General features: G+C 40.3%; 1 protein-coding gene across 4 annotated transcripts in view; it reads right to left on the reverse strand.

Annotated features, from left to right (window-relative positions):
• WAPL (WAPL cohesin release factor) overlaps positions 1-20,243 on the reverse strand; it is a 90,488-nt gene that overhangs the window by 59,979 nt on the left and 10,266 nt on the right. For 2 of the 4 annotated variants that reach the window (XM_032141693.2, XM_058436449.1), the window contains exons 3-4: positions 4,453-5,478; positions 1,944-2,080 (exon numbers count right to left, since the gene is read on the reverse strand). In XM_032141693.2, coding sequence (XP_031997584.1) covers positions 1,944-2,080; positions 4,453-5,478 — 1,163 coding nt within the window. The remainder of the gene's footprint in view (positions 1-1,943; positions 2,081-4,452; positions 5,479-20,243) is intronic. The other 2 variants (XM_032141711.2, XM_032141702.2) reach the window with 2 other exon arrangements.

Genomic DNA, 20,243 nt, shown 5'->3' on the forward strand with positions numbered 1-20,243 from the left:
GACCAGCATGGGCAACAAAGTGAAACCACATCTCTACAAAAAATACAAAAATCAGCCAGGTATCATAACGCACGACTGTAGTCCCAGCTATTTAGGAGTCTGAGGTGGGAGATCACCTGAGCCCGAGGACATCAAGGCTGCACTGAGCTGGGATCACACCACTGCATTCCAGCCTGGGTGAGAGTGAGACCATCTCAAAAAAAAAAGAGGAGGAGGAATAAAGTTGGCCCTAACCTTACAACATATACAAAAATTAACTTAAAATAGAACAAAGATCTAAACGTTAACAACCTAAAACTATGAACTATAGGAAAAAAACATAGACAAAAAGGTACATAAAACTGGATCTGGCAACAATTTATTGGATATGATACCAAAAGCACAGACAACAAAATGACAAATTGAACATCAAAATTAAAAACTTTTTCGCATCAAAGGACAATATCAATATGGTGAAAAACAACTAGTGAAATAGCACCAAATATTTGTAAACCATATTACTGCTAAGGATTAACATACTACTACAACGCAATAAAAACAAAAAAACTCAATTCAAAAATAGGCAAAGGGCTGGGCACGGTGGCTCACGCCTGTAATCCCAGCACTTTGGGACACCAAGGCAAGTGGATCACCTGAGGTCAGGAGTTAGGGACCAGCCTGACAAACATGATGAAACCCCATCTCTACTAAAAATACAAAACTAGCCAAGCATGGTGTCACATGCCTGTAATCCCAGCTACTTGGGAGGCTGAGGCAGGAGAATCCCTTGAACCCAGGAGGCGGAGGCTGCAGTGAGCCAAGATTGTGCTACTGCACTCCAGCCTGGGCAACAAGAGCGAAACTCCATCTAAAACAAACAAACAAACAAACTGGGCAAAGGACTTAGACATTTCTTCAAAGATACAAAAATAGCCAGTAAACACATAAAAAATGCTCAACATCACTAATCATTAGTGAAGTGCAAATCAAACCACAATGAGATACCACTTCACACCCATTAGGCTATTATCAAAAAACAGAAAATAGAAGTGCTGGTAAGGATACGAAGAAACTAGGGCCCTCATACATTGCTGGTAGAATACACTGCTGGTAGCAACGTAAAATGGTGCAGACACCACAGAGGACAGTTTGGCAGTTCCTCAGAAAGTTATAGGCCTACCATACTGACCCAGGAAATCCACTCCTAGGTATATATCCAAAAGAACTGAAAGCAGAGACTCAAACAGATATATCTGTATGCCAACCTTCACAGCAGCATTATTCACAGTAGCCAAAAGGTAAAAACAATCCAAGTGTCCATCAACAGATGAATGGGTAAACAAAATGTGGAAGGCATGGAGGTGTGTGTTTGTCTCACACACAATGGAATATTCTTATATATATATATACATATATATCTTACATACAATGGAATTTTATTCAGCCATAAAAAGGAATGAAATTTTGACATACAGTAAAAGACAGATGTACCTTAGAAAAATCAGGCTTAGTGAAATAAACCAGATTCATACAATGTTCGTCCTTTTGCAACTGGTTTATGACAAATATTGTATGATTCTATTTATATAAGATACTTAGAAAAAGCACATTCCTAGAGAGAGAATGGAATAGTATTGACTAGGCTTGAGGTGGGGGAGGAAGTTATTGGTTAATGGGTACAGAGTTTTTGTTGGATATGATAAAAAGGTTTTGGGTATAGATAATTGTGATGGTTACATAACACCATGAAAGTAATGCCACTGACTTGTACGTTTGAGAATGGTTTAAAAAATATGTATATTTTACAATTTTTAAAAAATGGTTACATCTGAAAAAATGACTTACATATATCCTTTGAAAGACAGTTGCTATGATGTTTATTAGTAACTTTCAAATAAAAAATTAAGAGTTGAGCCCTCCAATAACAAATAAATAATAAAAATCACTGGTAGTGTTTTACTTACCCGTTTGGGGCCACTAAAAATCTTTCTGGTATTTTCCTTTGATTTATCTCCTTGTTTATTTATGGGCTTCTTCACACTTTCAGGCACACCAGGCAAGTCCTCTGTAAAATCCAAGTTTTCTGAAATGGTAATCAAAACTATCTAGCTTACTAATATTGCAAATTACCTACCAGACAACCTATCAAGATTATATATACATGAATGAATGAAAATGGGAAGAAAATAATAAAGGAAATCAGAGCACCACAGAGCTGACAAAATACTCCCTAGAGTAAGAAGTTTCATTCTGCCATTCTCCCTTCCTGCTTGTCCCTCCTGAAAGAGAAATCATAAACCTGGTTGCTGTGTATGTGTTCTAGTCTTATGTCGAACAGAAAAATAAAATCTTTTCCAAAATAATTTTCTTACTTCCGAGAGGTCACATAACTGCTGGATATCTATGGATACTGACACTGGAATGGTATGGTTTATACACACACAAAACATCATGCGTATCTACCTGTAACATTTTTCAGAACTTTAAATCCACTAAATCATGTTGGCCTTCAAAGAATGCCTGCTGGCAACTACAAAAGCCACATTTGAAACACCAGAAAAGGAGGACAGTTATCCTTGGCAAGAGATTTAAAACGATCTAATACAACAAAGTTTAATGACTTGTCGGTCTTCAAACACAACTAACCGAAGAGTCGGTTTATTTCCTAACTGGTTAAAAATATGTATCTTTTTCTAAGCGAAACAAAATAGGAAAAATAGGAAGACTTTTCTCTATCCCAATGCTTAAAATTTTTTGCTGTTTCACATATGGTATGAAGACTCAAATTTCAACTTGGGGTAGATAACCAAATGGCCTCTAATTTTCAAATGTTATTTAGCATCTACTTCTAGTTTCTCAAAGGGAGTCTAATTTCACATTTTAAATCTTTAAAAGTTGTATTACCCAAGATGTAAATTTCAGCCACAGATTCTCAATTGCAAGGGATAACTTGCTATCCAGGTTAGAATAAAAGCTTGTAAGTAAACTACAGAAGGACAAGGGCGCTGGTATTGTATAGCAGTATTTATCATTCTACTGAGGAAACAAATGCCTAGCTGTTCTGCCCAGCCAGATCTTAAGTGACTATAGTAAGGCTGCTGCAAACTTCCATTCTCCAGAAAAGATTCAAAGACAACAATGGATGTATTTCTTTTTTCTTTTTTTTTCGGAGGAAGCAGGGGTGAGCCCCTGGGGGTACTCCTGTGTATGTCTAGTTTTGAAGAATAAATTAAGCAAAACTATTTTTAGGCCAAATAAAGCAAAATGGTAGGTAATCTGAAAAATGACTTATATTCTACAAGAGAATCCGTATTTTAAAATACTACTGTAATTCTAATTTACCATAATGACACTTCTGTGGCCCTACCAGGAAAAAAGCTTTATTTAATACGTAAACCAATCCAGAAAAACTATATTTGGTTAAGAAACCATGTATCCCAGAAGCTTTCACAAATTCTTCCTCACTAGATAGTCAATCCACTTCACAAAGCCCTTGTCAAGTAATGACTTAATTATAGCAGAGCTAACCTATTTCTTTTGTTTGTCTTTCACAGTGGAGACTGAACTCCTTGAGGACCCTTAGTCATTACCGGGTCTACAATCTCAGCACAAATTAAATTTCCACAGTTAAGAGGGAATGCATACTTACCTGGCACTTTTCAATTTTATTAAACCAACTTAGGAGGGTTTGAGAGTGTTTTGAATGTTTATTAGTTTTTAGCCAACCACAAAGAGTTTTTAAATTCTAATCTTCTGGTATTTCCCTCATTATACCACCTGTTATCAGTATAGTTCCAAAGGTCCAAAATCTAATCTATGTCTTCACTGCATTTGGATTTGTCAAGTGGAAACATCACAATGTTTGGTGTCCCTGCGCCATATACATATATGCTTTAAAATTCTCAAGTGCTAAAGGTTAAATTAAAACCCAAATATGAAGACTCTCCAATCTACAAATTGGTTCCTTACAACTTGGGACCTGATCATTAACACTTAAAATGCTGTACCTTTAAATAAGGTGATTTATGGTTCTAATAGGTACTTTTAATAAATATAACAAGCTAAAATTGAGTTTCTAAGAAGAAACTATGTAGCTGTTGATTTAAGCCTGAAAAACACATTTAAAGTAGCCCCCCCAGCCATCAACAGGGGATACATGCCAGTTCCTAGTGGATGCCTGAAACCAGGGATAGTACACTAAAACCTGTATATACTATGTTTCTTCATATACATACCTATGATAAAGTTTAATTTACAAATCAAGCACAGTAAGAGATCAGCAATAAGAATACAACAGAATGATTTTAACAATATGCTATAATAAAAGTTACGTGAATGGGGTCTTTATCTTAATATACTGTACTCACCTCTTTTCAGAATATGGTTGACCTTAGGTAATTGAAACCAAAGAAAGTGAAACTGCAGGTAAGGGGGGACTACTGTACTTATTATACGTTTTTTTAAAATTCTTACCTGCATTGTTAGTACCAGACTGACTGTCCTGGGAATTATCATTGCTTTCTGGGGGAGGTTGCAAGGAGGGTGATAGAGCTGTTTTAGTTCTTTTTTTGCTTGTCTTTCTTTCCACTTGACAGTCATCATCTTCATCATCTTCGCTTTCACTGAGATCATCAAAGCCAAAATACTTAATTTTGTAATTAGAACTTCCAGAACCTCCTTCATCACCTCCTGTCTCATGATCTTCAAAACCAAAAAATTCAAGTTTAACATCCTTTTTGGATTTAGTATTACTAGGTCGAAATCTAGTAGTGGTCTTAGAAGTTGCAATATCTGCCTTTTTTCTGAGACGACCAGCTTCTCCCAAATCTGCAGGAGTGGATGCAGTGAACTCATCCATGCTGCGTTCCATAGTATCCTGTATGGTAACATTACAAACTGACAAGCAAGATGGATGTAAAACAGTGTAATCTCTAGTCCGTCCAACTGTCCCTCTAAAACTGGTCCCACAACTTACACCCCCTTTCTTTGCCTGATTCAGGCCATCTTTACTCGATTCACTGTTTGCTTTGGCTAAGGCCTGACTGGTGCCATCCATCAGCTTATCAAAATTTGATGCTCCTTGGGAGGATTTAGTTTTATTGGCCCTACAGTACGTCCTACAGTTGGTTGGCCTAAGAACACTTTGTACAATATCTTCCTCAATGGCTTCATTCAGATTTTCCAATCGATTTTTAAAATCATCATCCTTCATCTCCAAAAGGGGATCACTATCCAAACTTAAAATACAGTCTTCTGATCTGATGTCTTCAAAATCATTATCCCATTCATACAAACCAGTTCTTACAGATCCCTTGATTGGAGACATTTCTGATGGTGATTCTGGCCTTTTCCCAAACTGGGAGTTCCAAGTATCATTTGTTTCCTTGATTTCAGAAGCCACTGTAGCTTCTGCATTGAGTTTCTTAGTACTGTCGTCAGTATTTTTGTGAATATGGTGACTATTCTTTTCACGTTCTTCATGAAAATTCTCCACTTTATCTGTAAAAATAAGTCAAAGGATAAAAACATGAGTGGTATCAATATAAAAGTTAATAAATAACAGATATGTGGTTAATCAATAGTATATGATCAATCTTGGAAGAACTGCAAATAATTTTAAGTTGTGAAGAAATTAACATTTACATATCAGACATTTCCTCTCCTATCTTTTCAGTATATAGCTCTCATGCCTTCTACGGACCTTTCCTCAGGCAACCAAGTCCCTTAAAATTGTAAACTCACAAGAAATTTCAGCAGGGTTAAGCAACCCATTCAGAATCCATTCAGAATGACATGTAAATGACTCAGCCAAATCTTCTTAGGGGTATTATGGGCTTTTCAAATAAAGATGCTTAAATTAAAAATCATTTAGTAAAACCTAAACCAACTGAACAGTTAATAAAAACCTTCTACCAGTGTTTTTATTTATCTGGGATAGGGCTGCCCATGAGGTATGCTAGCTCTATCCAGAAACCTGTCTACAGGATCAGGTTTCTCTAGCTATTTCTGTTCTTTGTTCTAATCCTAAAAGCCATATAATCTCAAGGAATTTTTAGCGGTAGTTCTGGTGTGTTAGTTAAATGGCTAATAGTGGCTATTTATGCATATCAGCCAGTAATAAATCCTTAGCCTGCCTATTCATCTTGTACGTGGAGAATTTTTGTTGCCTTCAATTTTTACTATCAGAACATTTTTATAACCTTTCCAAATGAGATACAAATATGATTCCAACTGGTATTATTATTAATTCCCTCAACACTTACTTGTAGAAAAACACTGACAAAATGTACACCCTATGCCAAACAATAAAATTACTTCTACAAAATACATCTACATTTAAGAAAAGCTATTTACAAATCTCAATTAGCATCATCAAATACAGGTGAGAGGGATGCTTTACATGGATAGATTCACTGTATAATTTTTAATGCTACCCAATAGGTTTTCCTGCCCTCAAGACAGGATCTCACTGTCACCCACACTGGAATACAGTGGTGTGATCACAGCTCACTGCAGCTTCAGAGACCTCCAGGCCTCAAGTGATCCTCCCACCTCAGCCTCCCAAGCAGCACTCCCAAGTAGCTGGAACTACAGGTGTGCACCACCACGCCTGCCTAACTTCCCTTTTTATTTAACACACGGGGTCACACTATGGTGCCCAGGCTGGTCTTGAACTCCTGGGCTCAAGCAAACATCCTGCCTCTGCCTCCCAAAGTGCTACAATCACAGGCATGAGCCACCACGCCCAGCCTCCAAAGGGTTTTAATGTAATTTAACAGGTTAAGATTTGGTAATATCTTTTAAAACTAAAAATGTACATGTGAAAGAAAGGACTTACTCCTGAAGCCAGCAGTTTCACTTACAAGTATTTAGAAATAACTTTCCATGAACACAAAATTACATAAGTAACAAGAAACTCAATACAACACTGTTTCCTGGTTTTTGCTTTCATAAACAATATACCAATTAATAAAGAATTAAATTACCATATAACAACACACCTGAATACTATGCAGTTGTTAAAAAGAATGAGGCAGCTCTACATTATGTACAGATATGGATGCTCTTAGAGATGGGAATGACTAAGGGATAAGGAACAAGAAAAGACTTTCGTACTTCTTGAATTTTATACTGCATGTAAGTTGTCTATTCAAAAGCCAAACACAAAAATGCCAAAGTTGTATATTTTTGGAGTCCTTATCTGTTAAAAAAAATACATTTATGAATCAAATACAACATCTAGAATTTACTTTGGTGAGGATAAAAATGAAACAAGACTGGCAATGAATTGTTGAAGATTAAAAAGCTGAACTGTTTAATGGAGATGGAGATATAAATAGACATATAATTATTTTTGTAGACATAAACACACAAATGTGTACATCTGTATAACTGTATACTAGTCTATACACACAAATACATACAGACTTCCTTTACCCTCTTATAAGAAAATGAAGATACTTCCTTTGATTTCTTACCAAACCCGTCATTACACAGATGAGAAAAAGAGGCCCAGAGAGGCTAATGACCGCAGAGGTTCTCAATTAAATCAATACCCAAAAGAGACTTCATAAAAAAGACCCATACCAAACTATATTACACTACCACTAGTGGTGGCTGCTAAACACCAAAATGCTAGGCCAGGCGTGGTGGCTCATGCCTGTAATCCCAGCAGTTTGGGAGGCCGAGGCAGGCAGATCATGAGGTCAGGAGTTTGAGGCCAGCCTGGCCAACATGGTATCTCTACTAAAAATGCAAAAATTAGCTGGGCGTGGTGGCGGGCGCCTGTAGTCCCAGCTACTCAGGAGGCTGAGGCAGGAGAACTGCTTGAATCCGGGAAGCAGAGGTTGCAGTGAGCCAAGATCCCATCAGGGTACTCCAGCCTGGGCAAAAGAACGAGACTCCATTTAAAACAACAACAACAACAACAACAACAAAACTAATGCACTGGCTGGGCGCAGGGGCTCACACCTGTAATCCCAGCACTTTGGAAGGCTGAGGTGGAAATAGCAAATGTTTATCTCACGATGTGCTGAGGACTAACCTTAAACAATGCCTTTAACTTGTAAGAAATCTCTACAGGCCGGGCGCGGTGGCTCACGCCTGTAATCTCAGCACTTTGGGAGGCCGAGGCGGGAGGATCACCAGGTCAGGAGATCGAGATCATCCTGGCTAACACGGTGAAACCCCATCTCTACTAATAATACAAAAAATTAGCCGGGCGTGGCGGCGGGCACCTGTAGTCCCAGCTACTGGGGAGGCTGAGGCAGGAGAATGGCGTGAACCCGGGAGGCGGAGCTTGCAGTGAGCGGAGATCGCGCCACGCACTCCAGCCTGGGCAACACAGAGTGACTCCGTCTCAAAAAAAAAAAAAAAAAAATCTGTACAAATGATACAAAGTGGCTTGAAGACCATAACTCATGAAATACAGTTGAGTCAACTAGACAGGTTTAACTGGTGCAGGGATGGGGGGAAACTGCCATTACATGAAAGCTGCCGTTAAATATCTGAATGGCTGTCATGATAAGAAAACAAACTTCGCTGGGCACGGTGGCTCATGCCCGTAATCCCAACACTTTGGGAGGCCAAAGCAGATGGATCACCAGGTCAGGAGATCGAGACCATCCTGGCTAACACAGTGAAACTCCGTCTCTACTAAAAATACAAAAAAAATTAGCCAGGCGTGGTGGTGGGCATCTGTAGTCCCAGCTACCCGGGAGGCTGAGGCAGGAGAATGGTGTGAACCCAGGAGGCAGAGCTTACAGTGAGCCAAGATCATACCACTGCACTGCAGCCTGGGTGACAGAGCGAGACTCCATCTCAAAAAAAAAAAAAAGAATACACACATGAAAGATGCTTATCATTAGTTGCTAGGCAAATACAAAAGGTAAATTCCTTAATATACCAAGAATCCTTACACATCAGTAAGTCCAATGTCCCAGCAGAAAACGGGGCTAGGGGCCAGGCACAATGGCTCAGGCCTATAATCCCAGCTCTTTGGGAGGCCGAGGCAGGCAGATCACTTGAGGCCAGAAGTTCGAGACCAGTGTAGCCAACATGGTGAAACCCTGTCTCCACTAAAAAGACAAAAAAACCCAGCCAGGCGAGGCGTGGTGGCACATGCCAGTCGTCCTCGCTACTTGGGAGGCTGAGGCACAAGAATTGTTTGAACCCAGGAGGCAGAGGTTGTAGGGAGCTGAGATAGCACCACTGCACTCCAGCCTGGGCAAGACAGCAAGACTCTGCCTCAAAAATAAATAAATAAATAATAAGCCAGGAACACACAGAAGCAATTCATTTATATACATATATATCTATAATGAATTAAATAACTTATGAAGGATACTCAATTTCATTCACAATTAAAACTCAAAGTAAAACAAAGCTGAACTATATTTACATAAGCCCTCAGTATGTGCCTGGTACTATTCTAAATACTTTCTATTAATTTATTTTATCTCAAAGCAACCATCAGGCCAGGCACAGTGGCTCACGCCTGTAATCCCAGCACTTTGGGAGGCCGAGGTGGGCAGATCAGGAGGTCAGGAGATCGAGACCATCCTGACTAACACGGTGAAACCCCGTCTCTACTAAAAATACAAAAAATTAGCCGGACGTGGTGGCAGGCGCCTGTAGTCCCAGCTACTTGGGAGGCTGAGGCAGGAGAATGGCGTGAACCCGGGAGACGGAGCTTGCAGTGAGCCAAGATCGCACCACTGCACTCCGCCTGGGCAACAGAGCAAGACTCCGTCTCAAAAAAAAAAAAAAGCAACCATCGGGTAAGTACTACTGCCAAGTTCATAATCCCTTACCGACAATTCCAACATCCAAAAAGCTCTAAAAGTTTTCTCACAACACACTTGGAAGTAAAACCCCAACTGAAGGGAGGCTATTTATAGTATTTCCCTACTTAGGGAAGGTATTTTCTTTTCTGAAGAAACACTATCTTTGATTAGAGAACACCACCTCAGATCCTGATAGGGGCATTAATGTAAACTTTCCAAAATCCAAAATAATTCTAAATTCTAAGACACATCTGGCCCCAACGGTTTCAGAAAAGGAAATGTGACCCTCTAACTCATTCCACAGATAAAGGACAGTGGGCTTAAATTACTAGTTGTTGATTATATGACTATTAAGTGGTATTTACTCTCTGAAAAATAAGGCAACTTATTAAAAAAAATTGGAAGCAACTTGAAAGTCTGACATTAATAAGTAATTTATAGCACATACAGAAATTGACAACATGCAACAGTATTTTTTCAAAGGGTAGGGAGAGGGCCAAAAAGAAAACTGATATGGAATTATCCCCAAGATATTACATGAGAAAGAATAAGGTACAAAGCAGCAGCAAATTATCACTTTGTGGATTTTAATTTTGTGGATTAAAATACACAGGCACACATGTACATACAGACATGCGGAACTGCCTGTATTGCTTGCATGTGCACAGAACATACCAGAAAGGTTCAAACAAACAACAATCAATGGTCATTCCTGAGAAAACTGAGGTGGCTAAGGAAACGTACTAGGAGGGAAGCTTTTAACCAACACCATATTGAACCATGTGCAAATAAAAGGTATTTTTGTGTGTTTTTTGGGTTTTCTTTTTTTTTTTTTTTTTGCAACGGAGTCTCACTCTGTCTCCCAGGCTGGAGGGCAATGGCGCAATCTCTGCTCACTGCAACCTCTGCCTCCCAGGTTCAAGCTGCCTCAGTCTCCTGAGTAGCTGGGATTACAGGCACCCTCTACCATGCCCAGCTAATTTTTGTATTTTTAGTAGAGATGGGGTTTCACCATGTGGGCCAGGCTGGTCTCGAACTCCTGACCTCAGGCAATCCACCCACCTCGGCCTCCCGAAGTGCTGGGATTACAGGCATGAGAAACCGAGCTCAGCCATAAACGGTTTTAAAAATAAAAGTAGGGCAGGGGCTGGGCGTGGTGGCTCACGCCCGTAATCCCTAAGGCATAAGAATTGCTTGAACCTGGGAGGCAGATGTTGCAGTGAGCTGAGATCATGCCAGCGCACTCCAGCCCGGGCAACAGAGTGAGACTCCATCTAAAAAATAAATAAATAAATAAAATAAATAGATAAATGTATAAGCCCTTTCAATGCCACTTAAGAAACATCTCCCACCCTTATATTCAGACATGTGACATGATGGTCAAAGACATAAATAAAAAGACATTCAATGTAGCATTTATGTATAATAGCAAAAGACTAGAAACAGCCAAAATATCCATAAGAGACCGTTATTATAGTACATCCATACAATGGAAAACTATGAAACTGCTTTAAAAAAAAACCAAGGTAGATCTATAAATGTCAATAACATTATAGAAATCTATAAATAAATCTATAATAATCATATCAGATTATAATGAAAATAAGATTATAACTTTAATAATTATGTTATTAATATTTATAGATCTGCCTTATAATAATAAACATCTTAAAGATTAAGTGTTCTTAAAGGCATAATACACTAAATATATATATGCATCTATGCTCCCATTCGTGTGTGTTTTTAAGAATACAAATACAGACATACATGCTGTGCCTATTAAACACTGTAACAAACTGTTAACAGCATTGGCTTCAGTGGAAGGGAACTCACTTTTCACTGTTAATAAGGTCATGTGGCTGATCACCAGAGGCACCTGAAAGGCCACAGGAAAAACACAGCACATCTTCCTAAGTGAGCAAATTCTTTACTCAAAGATTTGAAAGGTAAAAATTATTTTTTAAAACAGTTAAAGCCAGGTACTGTGGCTCACGCCTGTAATCCCAGCACAGGGAGGCTGAGGCGGGCAGATCACTTGAGGTCAGTAGTTTGAGACCAGCCTGGCCAACATGGTGAAACCCCGTGTCTACTAAAAATACAAAAAATTGCCATGAGTGGTGCTGCACACCTGTAATCCCAGCTACTCGGGAGGCTGAGGCAGGAGAATCACTTCAACCCAGGAGGCAGAGGATGCAGTGAGCCAAGATCCGCCACTGCACTCCAGCCTGGTCAACCGAGTGTGAGACTCTGCCTTGGGGGGAAAAAAACGGTTACGAGTTACAATTGGTAATCCAAAACATTTTGTATTTTATAAGGCATCCTATAAAATACAAAATTGACATGAAATTTTAAAGATAAAACTCTGAACTAAAAACAATTTCAAAAGTACTATTCAGCTTGGCCCACCACACAGAACAGTCCAGGTTTATTGCAACCTTCCCTTAACTCCCACCAACACAGCCTGTGGACAGCCTCACTGCCAACTGCCACGGCTTATCTGCACATCAAGGAGCTTGTTTGCTCCCTGGCCTCCTGCTGAAGCTGCCCATCTCTGCCCTACCCTTGCAGCAGAATAGCAAACACACCACACCCCAGCCACTCCTCAACCAACGAGCCTTGGGCCTCCCTTCGAGGTGGCAATTAATTATTCAAACTAGAGACACATACCCCCGGAGGTATACAAAGGCTTTTCAAATATAGGTACAATTGCATTTTAAGGAAATTCACTTCTAAATCCTCAACCTCCAGGTGTATACTGTTCCAAAAACTGATTTGCCAACTCATATGGGATTAACCAATCACTCTTCTCCCACATTACAAATATTAATAACAGTGTATTGCTCACCTATCCCTAATCTTATATGGTACATTTTTCCAACTCTTGACATGACCTATAAAGAAATAATGTGATAGACTGTTGGTTTCTGTACTTCATAATTAAGTAAAACTTTCATGTGTGGGTAACAAATCCTTTGCATGTCAGGTGGTTTCCTAAATTAATTGCATTTCACAGAATTGAAAAGACCTAACAAACTGACTCATTATTACAATGAATTTCTATGATTACCACGTGCTTTGTGGCATGTAAGAATTCAAATAATAGAAACTGCTATAGCAAAACGCTTACCATTCTTATCTTTATTTTGTTAATTTATGGCTTCTCAACATTTACACATATTAAAAAATTGAAATAGGAGGTCGGGTGCAGGGGCTCACGCCTGTAATCCCAGAACTTTGGGAGGCAGAGGTGGGCAGATCACGAGGTCAGGAGATCGAGACCAGCCTGGCTAACACGCTGAAACCTCGTCTCTACTAAAAAATACAAAAAATTAGCCAGGCGTAGTAGGACACACCTGTAGTCCAAGCTACTTGGGAGGCTGAGGGAGGCCGAGGCAGGAGAATCACTTGAACCTGGGAGGCAGAGGTGGAAGTGAGCCTCGGCGACAGAGCCAGACTCAGTCTCAAAAAAAAAAAAAAGAAATAGGAATAATAGGGACATAGTAGTACACGCTTGTAGTCCCACCTAGAGCTACCCAGGGCACTGTGGCCAGCGGTTCATTTGAGGCTGCTGTTGTGATCACACCTGTGAGTAGCCACGCACTCCAGCCTGAGCAACACAGCGAGGCTCCATCTCGACAACAACAAACAACAAAAAATAGGAATAAAATTGATGCCAAAAAACTTTTTTGTCCAAAACCTTTATATACTTTAGCCATAACATTCATTCATGTATGTATAAACTAACTGAAAAAAGCCCACTCATCTCTTAAAAGATACATTTCCAATAAATTTTATCTTTAATATCTACAGCATTCAAGTTTGATCAATTATAGCATTCAAGTTTGATCAAATATTCTGACAGCATTTGATTAAAAAAATAAAAGCACTGATAACTGTGATCATGATGTAGTACAGAATCATTTTTAAAACAGTTTAGAGAACTACAGTCACATAAAATTCCTAAAAGCTGCAGAGTTTTTTTTTTTTGTAGAGACAGGATCTCCCTATGTTGCCCAGGCTGGTCCCAAACTCCTAGACTCGGGCGATCCTCCCATCTCAGCCTCCCAAAGTACTGGGATTACAGGCTTCAGCCACGGCACCCAACTCTTTTTTTTTTTTTTGGAGACAGAGTCTTGCTCTGTCAATGAGGCAGTGGCGCAGTCTCCACTTCCCACGTTCAACTGATATTCTCCTGTCTCAACCTCCTGAGTAGCTGGGACTACATGCGCGAGTCACCATTCCCGGCTAATTTTTTTATTTTTAGCAGAGATGGGGTTTCACCATGTCGACCAGGCTGGTCTCAAACTCCTGACCTCAAGTGATCTGCCTACCTCAGCCTCCCAAAGTGCTAGGATTACAGGCATGAACCACCGCGCCCGGCCACAGCCCTTAAAAATTTGAATTTAAACGCATATACATATTTTTGTACCAGCCTCAGCTCTTAAAAATTTGAATTTAAATGCATATACATGTTTTTATACCAAGAATTATGAAAAGGATGACCACTAAAAGACTAAACATAAATACTATAATCATTAGGATACAATTCTGAAGGGGAAGTAGGATAGAAACACAATTTCAAAAAGAACAAGGAACACTATATTCTGGCTATTGAAGAGCATGTTCTTGTAGTTTTTTAAACATACGAAAGTGAACAGTTTCTGGGGCATAATGGGGACTTGTAAGAAAGAAAAATTATTAAAGAAAAAATTTTAAAAAGAGAATGAACAGCAAGTAATTATGGCATTTGCGAGCAAGAAAATAATTATGGGCCAGAAGCACTGGTTCATGACAGTAATCCCAACACTTTGGGAGGCCAAGGTGTGAGGACTACTTGAGCTCGGGAGTTCAAGACCTCGTCTCTACTAAAATCAAAAAAATTAGCTGACTATGATGGTACACACCCGTGGTCCCAGCTTCTCAGGAGGCTGAGGCAGGAGGATTACCTGTGCCCAGAAGATTGAGGCTGCAGTGAAACATGACTGCATTACTGTACTCCAGCCTGGGTGACAGAGCGAGACTGTCTCCAAAAACAAAAACAAACAAACAAAGAAAATACTTTGAGGGTGAGGAAGGAGGAACTGATGCATGAAAGAACTTCTAGACTGGCTGGCACAATTCTACTTCCTAACTTAGGTAATGGTTATAGGAGTGTTCCTCTTCTAATAATTAAGCTAGACCCCTTTTGTGTGTTGTATTTTACAATTTAAAAAAGTTAAAAGAAATCACTATGACACCTAAACTGCATGTTATATTTTAAAATGTCAATATTGGCCACATGTGGTGGCTCACACCTGTAATCCCAGCATTGGGGGGGGGGGGGCAAAGCAGGGGGATCACTTGCATCCAGGAGTCAGAGACCAGCCTAGGCAACAAAGCAAGACTCTCTCCACAAAAAAAAATTTTGAAAATCAGCCAGGCGTGGTGGCACATTCCTATAGTCCTAGCTACTCAGGAAGTGGGGGCAGGAGGATCACTTAAGCCCAGGAGTTTAAGGTTGCAGTGAGCAATGATCGCACCACTGCACTCCAGCCTGGGCAACAGAGAAAGACCTTGTTTCTAAAAAAAATTAAAAGGATACCTGGGATTCATTCTTTCTACCACTTCTTTGCCCTACACTGGACTAAGAATGCCTCTTCTCCTGCAGCCCTCCCTACTATTTCAGAGCAGGATAGTTTGGGGACACTGATATGTTGACTCTCCAGAGACTCTTTATAAAATGATTACTCCTCCACCCTGTTATGTAAGAGCCCCTTCTTGGCTTCTTTGATTTTCTTGTGTAAGACTAAACAAATAATAATAAAAAGACAACAAAAATAAATAAGGAAAGATTATTTTAAAAAGTAGTGGCCGGGCATGGTGGCTCACACCTGTAATCCCAGCACTTTGGGAGGCCGAGGTGGGCAGATCACCTGAGGTCAGGAGTTCAAGACCACCCTGGCCAATATAGTGAAACCCCGTCTCCACCAAAAATACAAAAATTAGCCAGGTGTGGTGACAGGCACCTGTAATCCCAGCTACTCGGGAGGATGAGGCAGGAGAATCGCTTGAACCCAGGAGGCAGAGGTTGCAGTCAGCCAAGACTGCACCACTGCACTCCAGCCTGGGCATCAGTGAGACTCTGTCTCAAAAAAAAAAAAAAAAAAAAAAATTAAAGCCCCTTCTTTTGAGGCTTGTGCTAGTTACCCTCTAATCTTCCTAACACCTGTCATCCAACAACCTCTTATTCAACCTCTTATTCACTGTTCATGTATTTAAGGATTTTACACCATATTTATAATCTACTCCTCTATCCCAATTTTGCTATCACACTGAATTCCACCAAATTCCAACCCTCTGACTTCCCAGTTCTTTAACATTATCTCATCATGAACAATCTCCCGCATTCCATCTCGGCCACCAGTTTTCAGTTTCATCCAGAAGCTTGCTGTATATCCTAAAATGCTTCACTTCTTAAACATTAAAATCAGACAGCCCACTTTTTTTTTTTTTTTTATCACAACCTACCAACCATCCAACTTGCTTGTGCCAGTACTCCAATTCTTCATTTTTATTTAAGAAGATTCTCAGTATACTATCCCTTTTCTCCCCTTTCTCCTATTCATTAGCCCTGTCCGGGCACTCAGCATTTTAAATTCCACAGTCTATCTTCTCAATCACTCTCTGGGCAATAATACCCTAAATTCCCTTGCTTCTCTATCTCTTCATTCCACAAGCTGACTGACAAAATGTCTATTGAGGACAATTCTAATAATCCTATCCAATATTCTGTATTCTGTCCAGGTTCCAGATAATGGGGCCTACTAAAGGAGGAGAAAAACATACTCACACACTAGGTAGATTAGTGACCATGTGTTTTTAGTGACACCAACTTCAACTAAGGCCTCAATAATGTCCAGAAATTCTACTTTGTCTCTAGACAGCTCACTCTCCCACTTTAAGTAACATCTATCTGAACTCTTTCCTGCTCCCCTAAACCCCCCCCAAGTTACCCTGCCTTTCTTTGTCCCTTTCAGTAATAACCTCTTTGGTCATTTTATGGGGTAACGGAAAACACACTTTTAGCTATAAACCACCTTCTCTTATGTCCTCCCACTAAGCTCATCTTTTAACTCATCTTTCCTCCTTCCAGCCAAACATAGCACCCCTTCTTCCAAAACGGCTCTCTTGTGCTTTGGATCCCACACATTAAACCATCCAGAATCCCTGACATCCCTCTAGCTGCCCTTTTTCTTCTCCTCCCCTTCGAACATCTTTAACAAGTTGTAAACACTTGTTACCCCCGATTTCCTCACCCCTTGGATCACTCCAGTCCAAGCTGCAAATCCAAGATCTGCCTTGCAGTCCTCCCTTTAGTTGATGGCAGCAGCATTCCGAGTCAGTCAATACGTTCTGAAATACTTTTATGTTGGCTTCTATAATATATCACTTCCCTGGTTTCCCTTAAGCTGCTCTAGCTGCTCCTACTGAATTTCCTTTTCTAGTTTCTTCCTCTTCTCTCCCTCCATTAGTATTGGAAGTTCTTCATAGCACTGTCTTAATACTTTTTCCTCTTACACTCTCTTTAATGACTTCAACTAATCCTTTCTTTTCAGATAATATTTATATACTGAATTTCAAATTAATTTTCTCTAATCAAGGCTTATCTCAGCTCCATTCCAGCAAATTTGCCATTGAAACATATCTAACAAACATCTCAAACCCAATGTGCCCAAAACTGAACTCAAACTTGCTGTCAAAATGTTCCCTATCTCAGTAAATGACACTACCATCTGCTCAGTTGCTCACATTACATAGCTGGGAATAATTCTTGATGCCTCCCTCCTCATCGCTCATGTCACCAAACTCTGCCACTTCTATCCTTTCTCAGTGCACCAACAGATCCCAGGTTAAATGTCAGCCTTGCCTACGTACCTGCACCCCTAGAACAAGCAAGTAAGCCCATTGAGTGCTACACTCCCACACCACTCTATGTATTTTTTCCTTTTCAGCACACTTGTGATTCTTTCTTCTATCTTCCCCAGTACAATGCGAGAAATGCAAGTGAGTCCATCTTGTTCATGGACACTAAAATAATAGCTGGAAGAAAGCATCCCCCTAGACCTTCCTATGAACAAACTCATCCTCCTCTACCATCAGGGGTTTAGGAAAGTTGAGGACTACTTCCTAAAGGCACAAGTGCTGGAAAAGGAAAATTCATGAGGTATCATCTGGCTCCAAGTTCTTCCGGTTTTTTGTTTGTTTGTTTGTTTGTTTTTTTGAGACGGAGTCTCGCTCGGTCACCCAGGCTGGAGTGCAATGGCACAGTCTCAGCTCACTGCAACCTCCACCTTCCGGGTTCAAGCGATTCTCCCGCCTCAGCCTCCAGAGTAGCTGGGCCTACAGGCACCCGCCACCATGCCTGGCTAATTTTTGTTATTTTTAGTAGAGACCAGATTTCACCATGTTGGCCAGGCTGGTCTCGAACTGCTGACCTCGGCCTCCCAAAGTGCTGGGATTACAGGCATCAGCCACTCCACCATGCCTTTTTTTTTTTTTTTTTTTTTTTTTGAGACAGGGTCTCGTTCTGTTGCCCAGGCTGGAGTGCAGTGGTGTGATCTTGACTCACTGCAACCTCTGCCTACGGGGTTTAAGCGATTCTCCTGCCTCGGCCTCCTGAGTACCTGGGATTATAGGCACACGCCACTACGCCTGGCTACTTTTTGTATTTTGAGTAGAGATGGGATTTCACCATGTTGGTCAGGCTGGTTTCGAACTCCTGGCCTCGTGATCCACCCGCCTTGCTTCCCAAAGTGCTGGGATTACAGGCGTGAGCCACCGCGCCCGGCTGTCTGGCTTCAGGTTCTAAAAGCATAAAATACTTAGGGAAAATGCTCTGAAAAGCATAATGTATTATTTAAAAGTGTTGTCATCATGTTAGAAGCTAGTTCTTTATCATGACCAGCAGAAGTCAATAACTCTAAAGTACAGAGGCTATGTTTATAAATTTCATATTTTACCCCATAGCTGGTATTCAATCTGGATCTCAGGAGAAACTTGTTAGTGGTCTCCCATGCTTTTGTTAACATACAAACCTTGAGAATAATACTCCTTTTACTCAGAAAATCTGAGTAAGAAACAAAAGTTCTGCTTTAGAACAAAATGAATTTACTTAAAATTATAATGCCTCTTTCATAATTTACATAATGTCGAATTTCCATTTGTATACACACGTATGAAAATAAGTAGTAGAAAATATCTATAAAAATCAAGTCAAAAACTTTATTCGGTAAGTATTAAAAACAGTTTGGTCATCATTCTCGTTTTGTTTTGGAGTTGGTATCTTACTCTGTCGCCCAGGCTGTGACCCAATCATGGCTCGCTGCTGCCTTGAACTGCTGGGCTCAAGTGATCCTCAACTCAGTCTCCCAAGTAGCTGGAACTACGGGTGCACCCCAACACATCAGGCTAATTTTTTTTCTTTTGAAGAAATGGGATGTCACTATGTTGACCAGGCTGGTTTTGAACTCCTGGGCTCACGCCATCCTCCCACTTTGGCCTACCCAAGTGCTGGTATTAACAGGTGTGAGCCACCATGCCTGGCCCATCATTCTTATTAAAAAGAAAATTACTTAAGCCAGGTGGCATGCCTGTAATCCCAACCTCTCAGAAGGCTGAGGCAGGAGGCTGAGGTGGGAGCATTGCGTGAGTCCAGGAGTTTGAGGCCAGCCAGGGCAAGACAGCAAGATCCCACCTCTTTACAAAAATCAAATCTTGAAAATCAAAAAAAGCAGAAAACTACTTGAACAGAGACAAGAGGGAATCCATAATTTGCCCCTCGCAAAATAACTATCTCCAACATCAAGATAAAACTGTTCTTACAGTGACAGTCTCTTCTAAATACACAGCTTTGAAGATGACAAAATTAATCTCATTCACATCAGAATACAACAGCACTGTATGAAAAGAACACTTTGGATGTTTCCCAGATCTTCCACTTAACAGTTCAAGTTATTCAACCTCTGAACTGTGCCTTACCCTCAATATAATGGAAATAAAGCCTCCCTTATACTGTTGTGATTAAGGATCAATTGATATGTAAAAGTAGGAATTTAAGAAATAACAGGGCAGGGCACAGTGGCTCATGCCTGTAATCCCAACACTTTGGGAGGTGGAGGCGGGAGGACCACTCAAGCCCAGGAGTTCAGGACCAGGCTGGGCAACATACTGAGACACTGTCTCTACAAAAAATTTAGAAATTATCCCAGTGTGGTGGTGCACCATTGTACTCCCAACTACTGGGGAGGCCGAGGAGGGAAGATGGCTTCAGCCCAGGAGGTAGAAGCTGTGATGAGCCATGTACTCCAGCCTGGATGACAGAGTAAGACCCTGTCTCCAAAGAATAAAAATAAAAAAAGAAATAATAGGTCTTATCCACTTCTCTTAAAAAGCAGCTGATTTTAGGTATGATTTAAATATATTCTACACAACAAATACATT

Source organism: Hylobates moloch, unplaced genomic scaffold, assembly GCF_009828535.3.
Source record: "Hylobates moloch isolate HMO894 unplaced genomic scaffold, HMol_V3 SCAFFOLD_3, whole genome shotgun sequence".
NCBI classification, from domain to species: Eukaryota; Metazoa; Chordata; class Mammalia; order Primates; family Hylobatidae; genus Hylobates; species Hylobates moloch.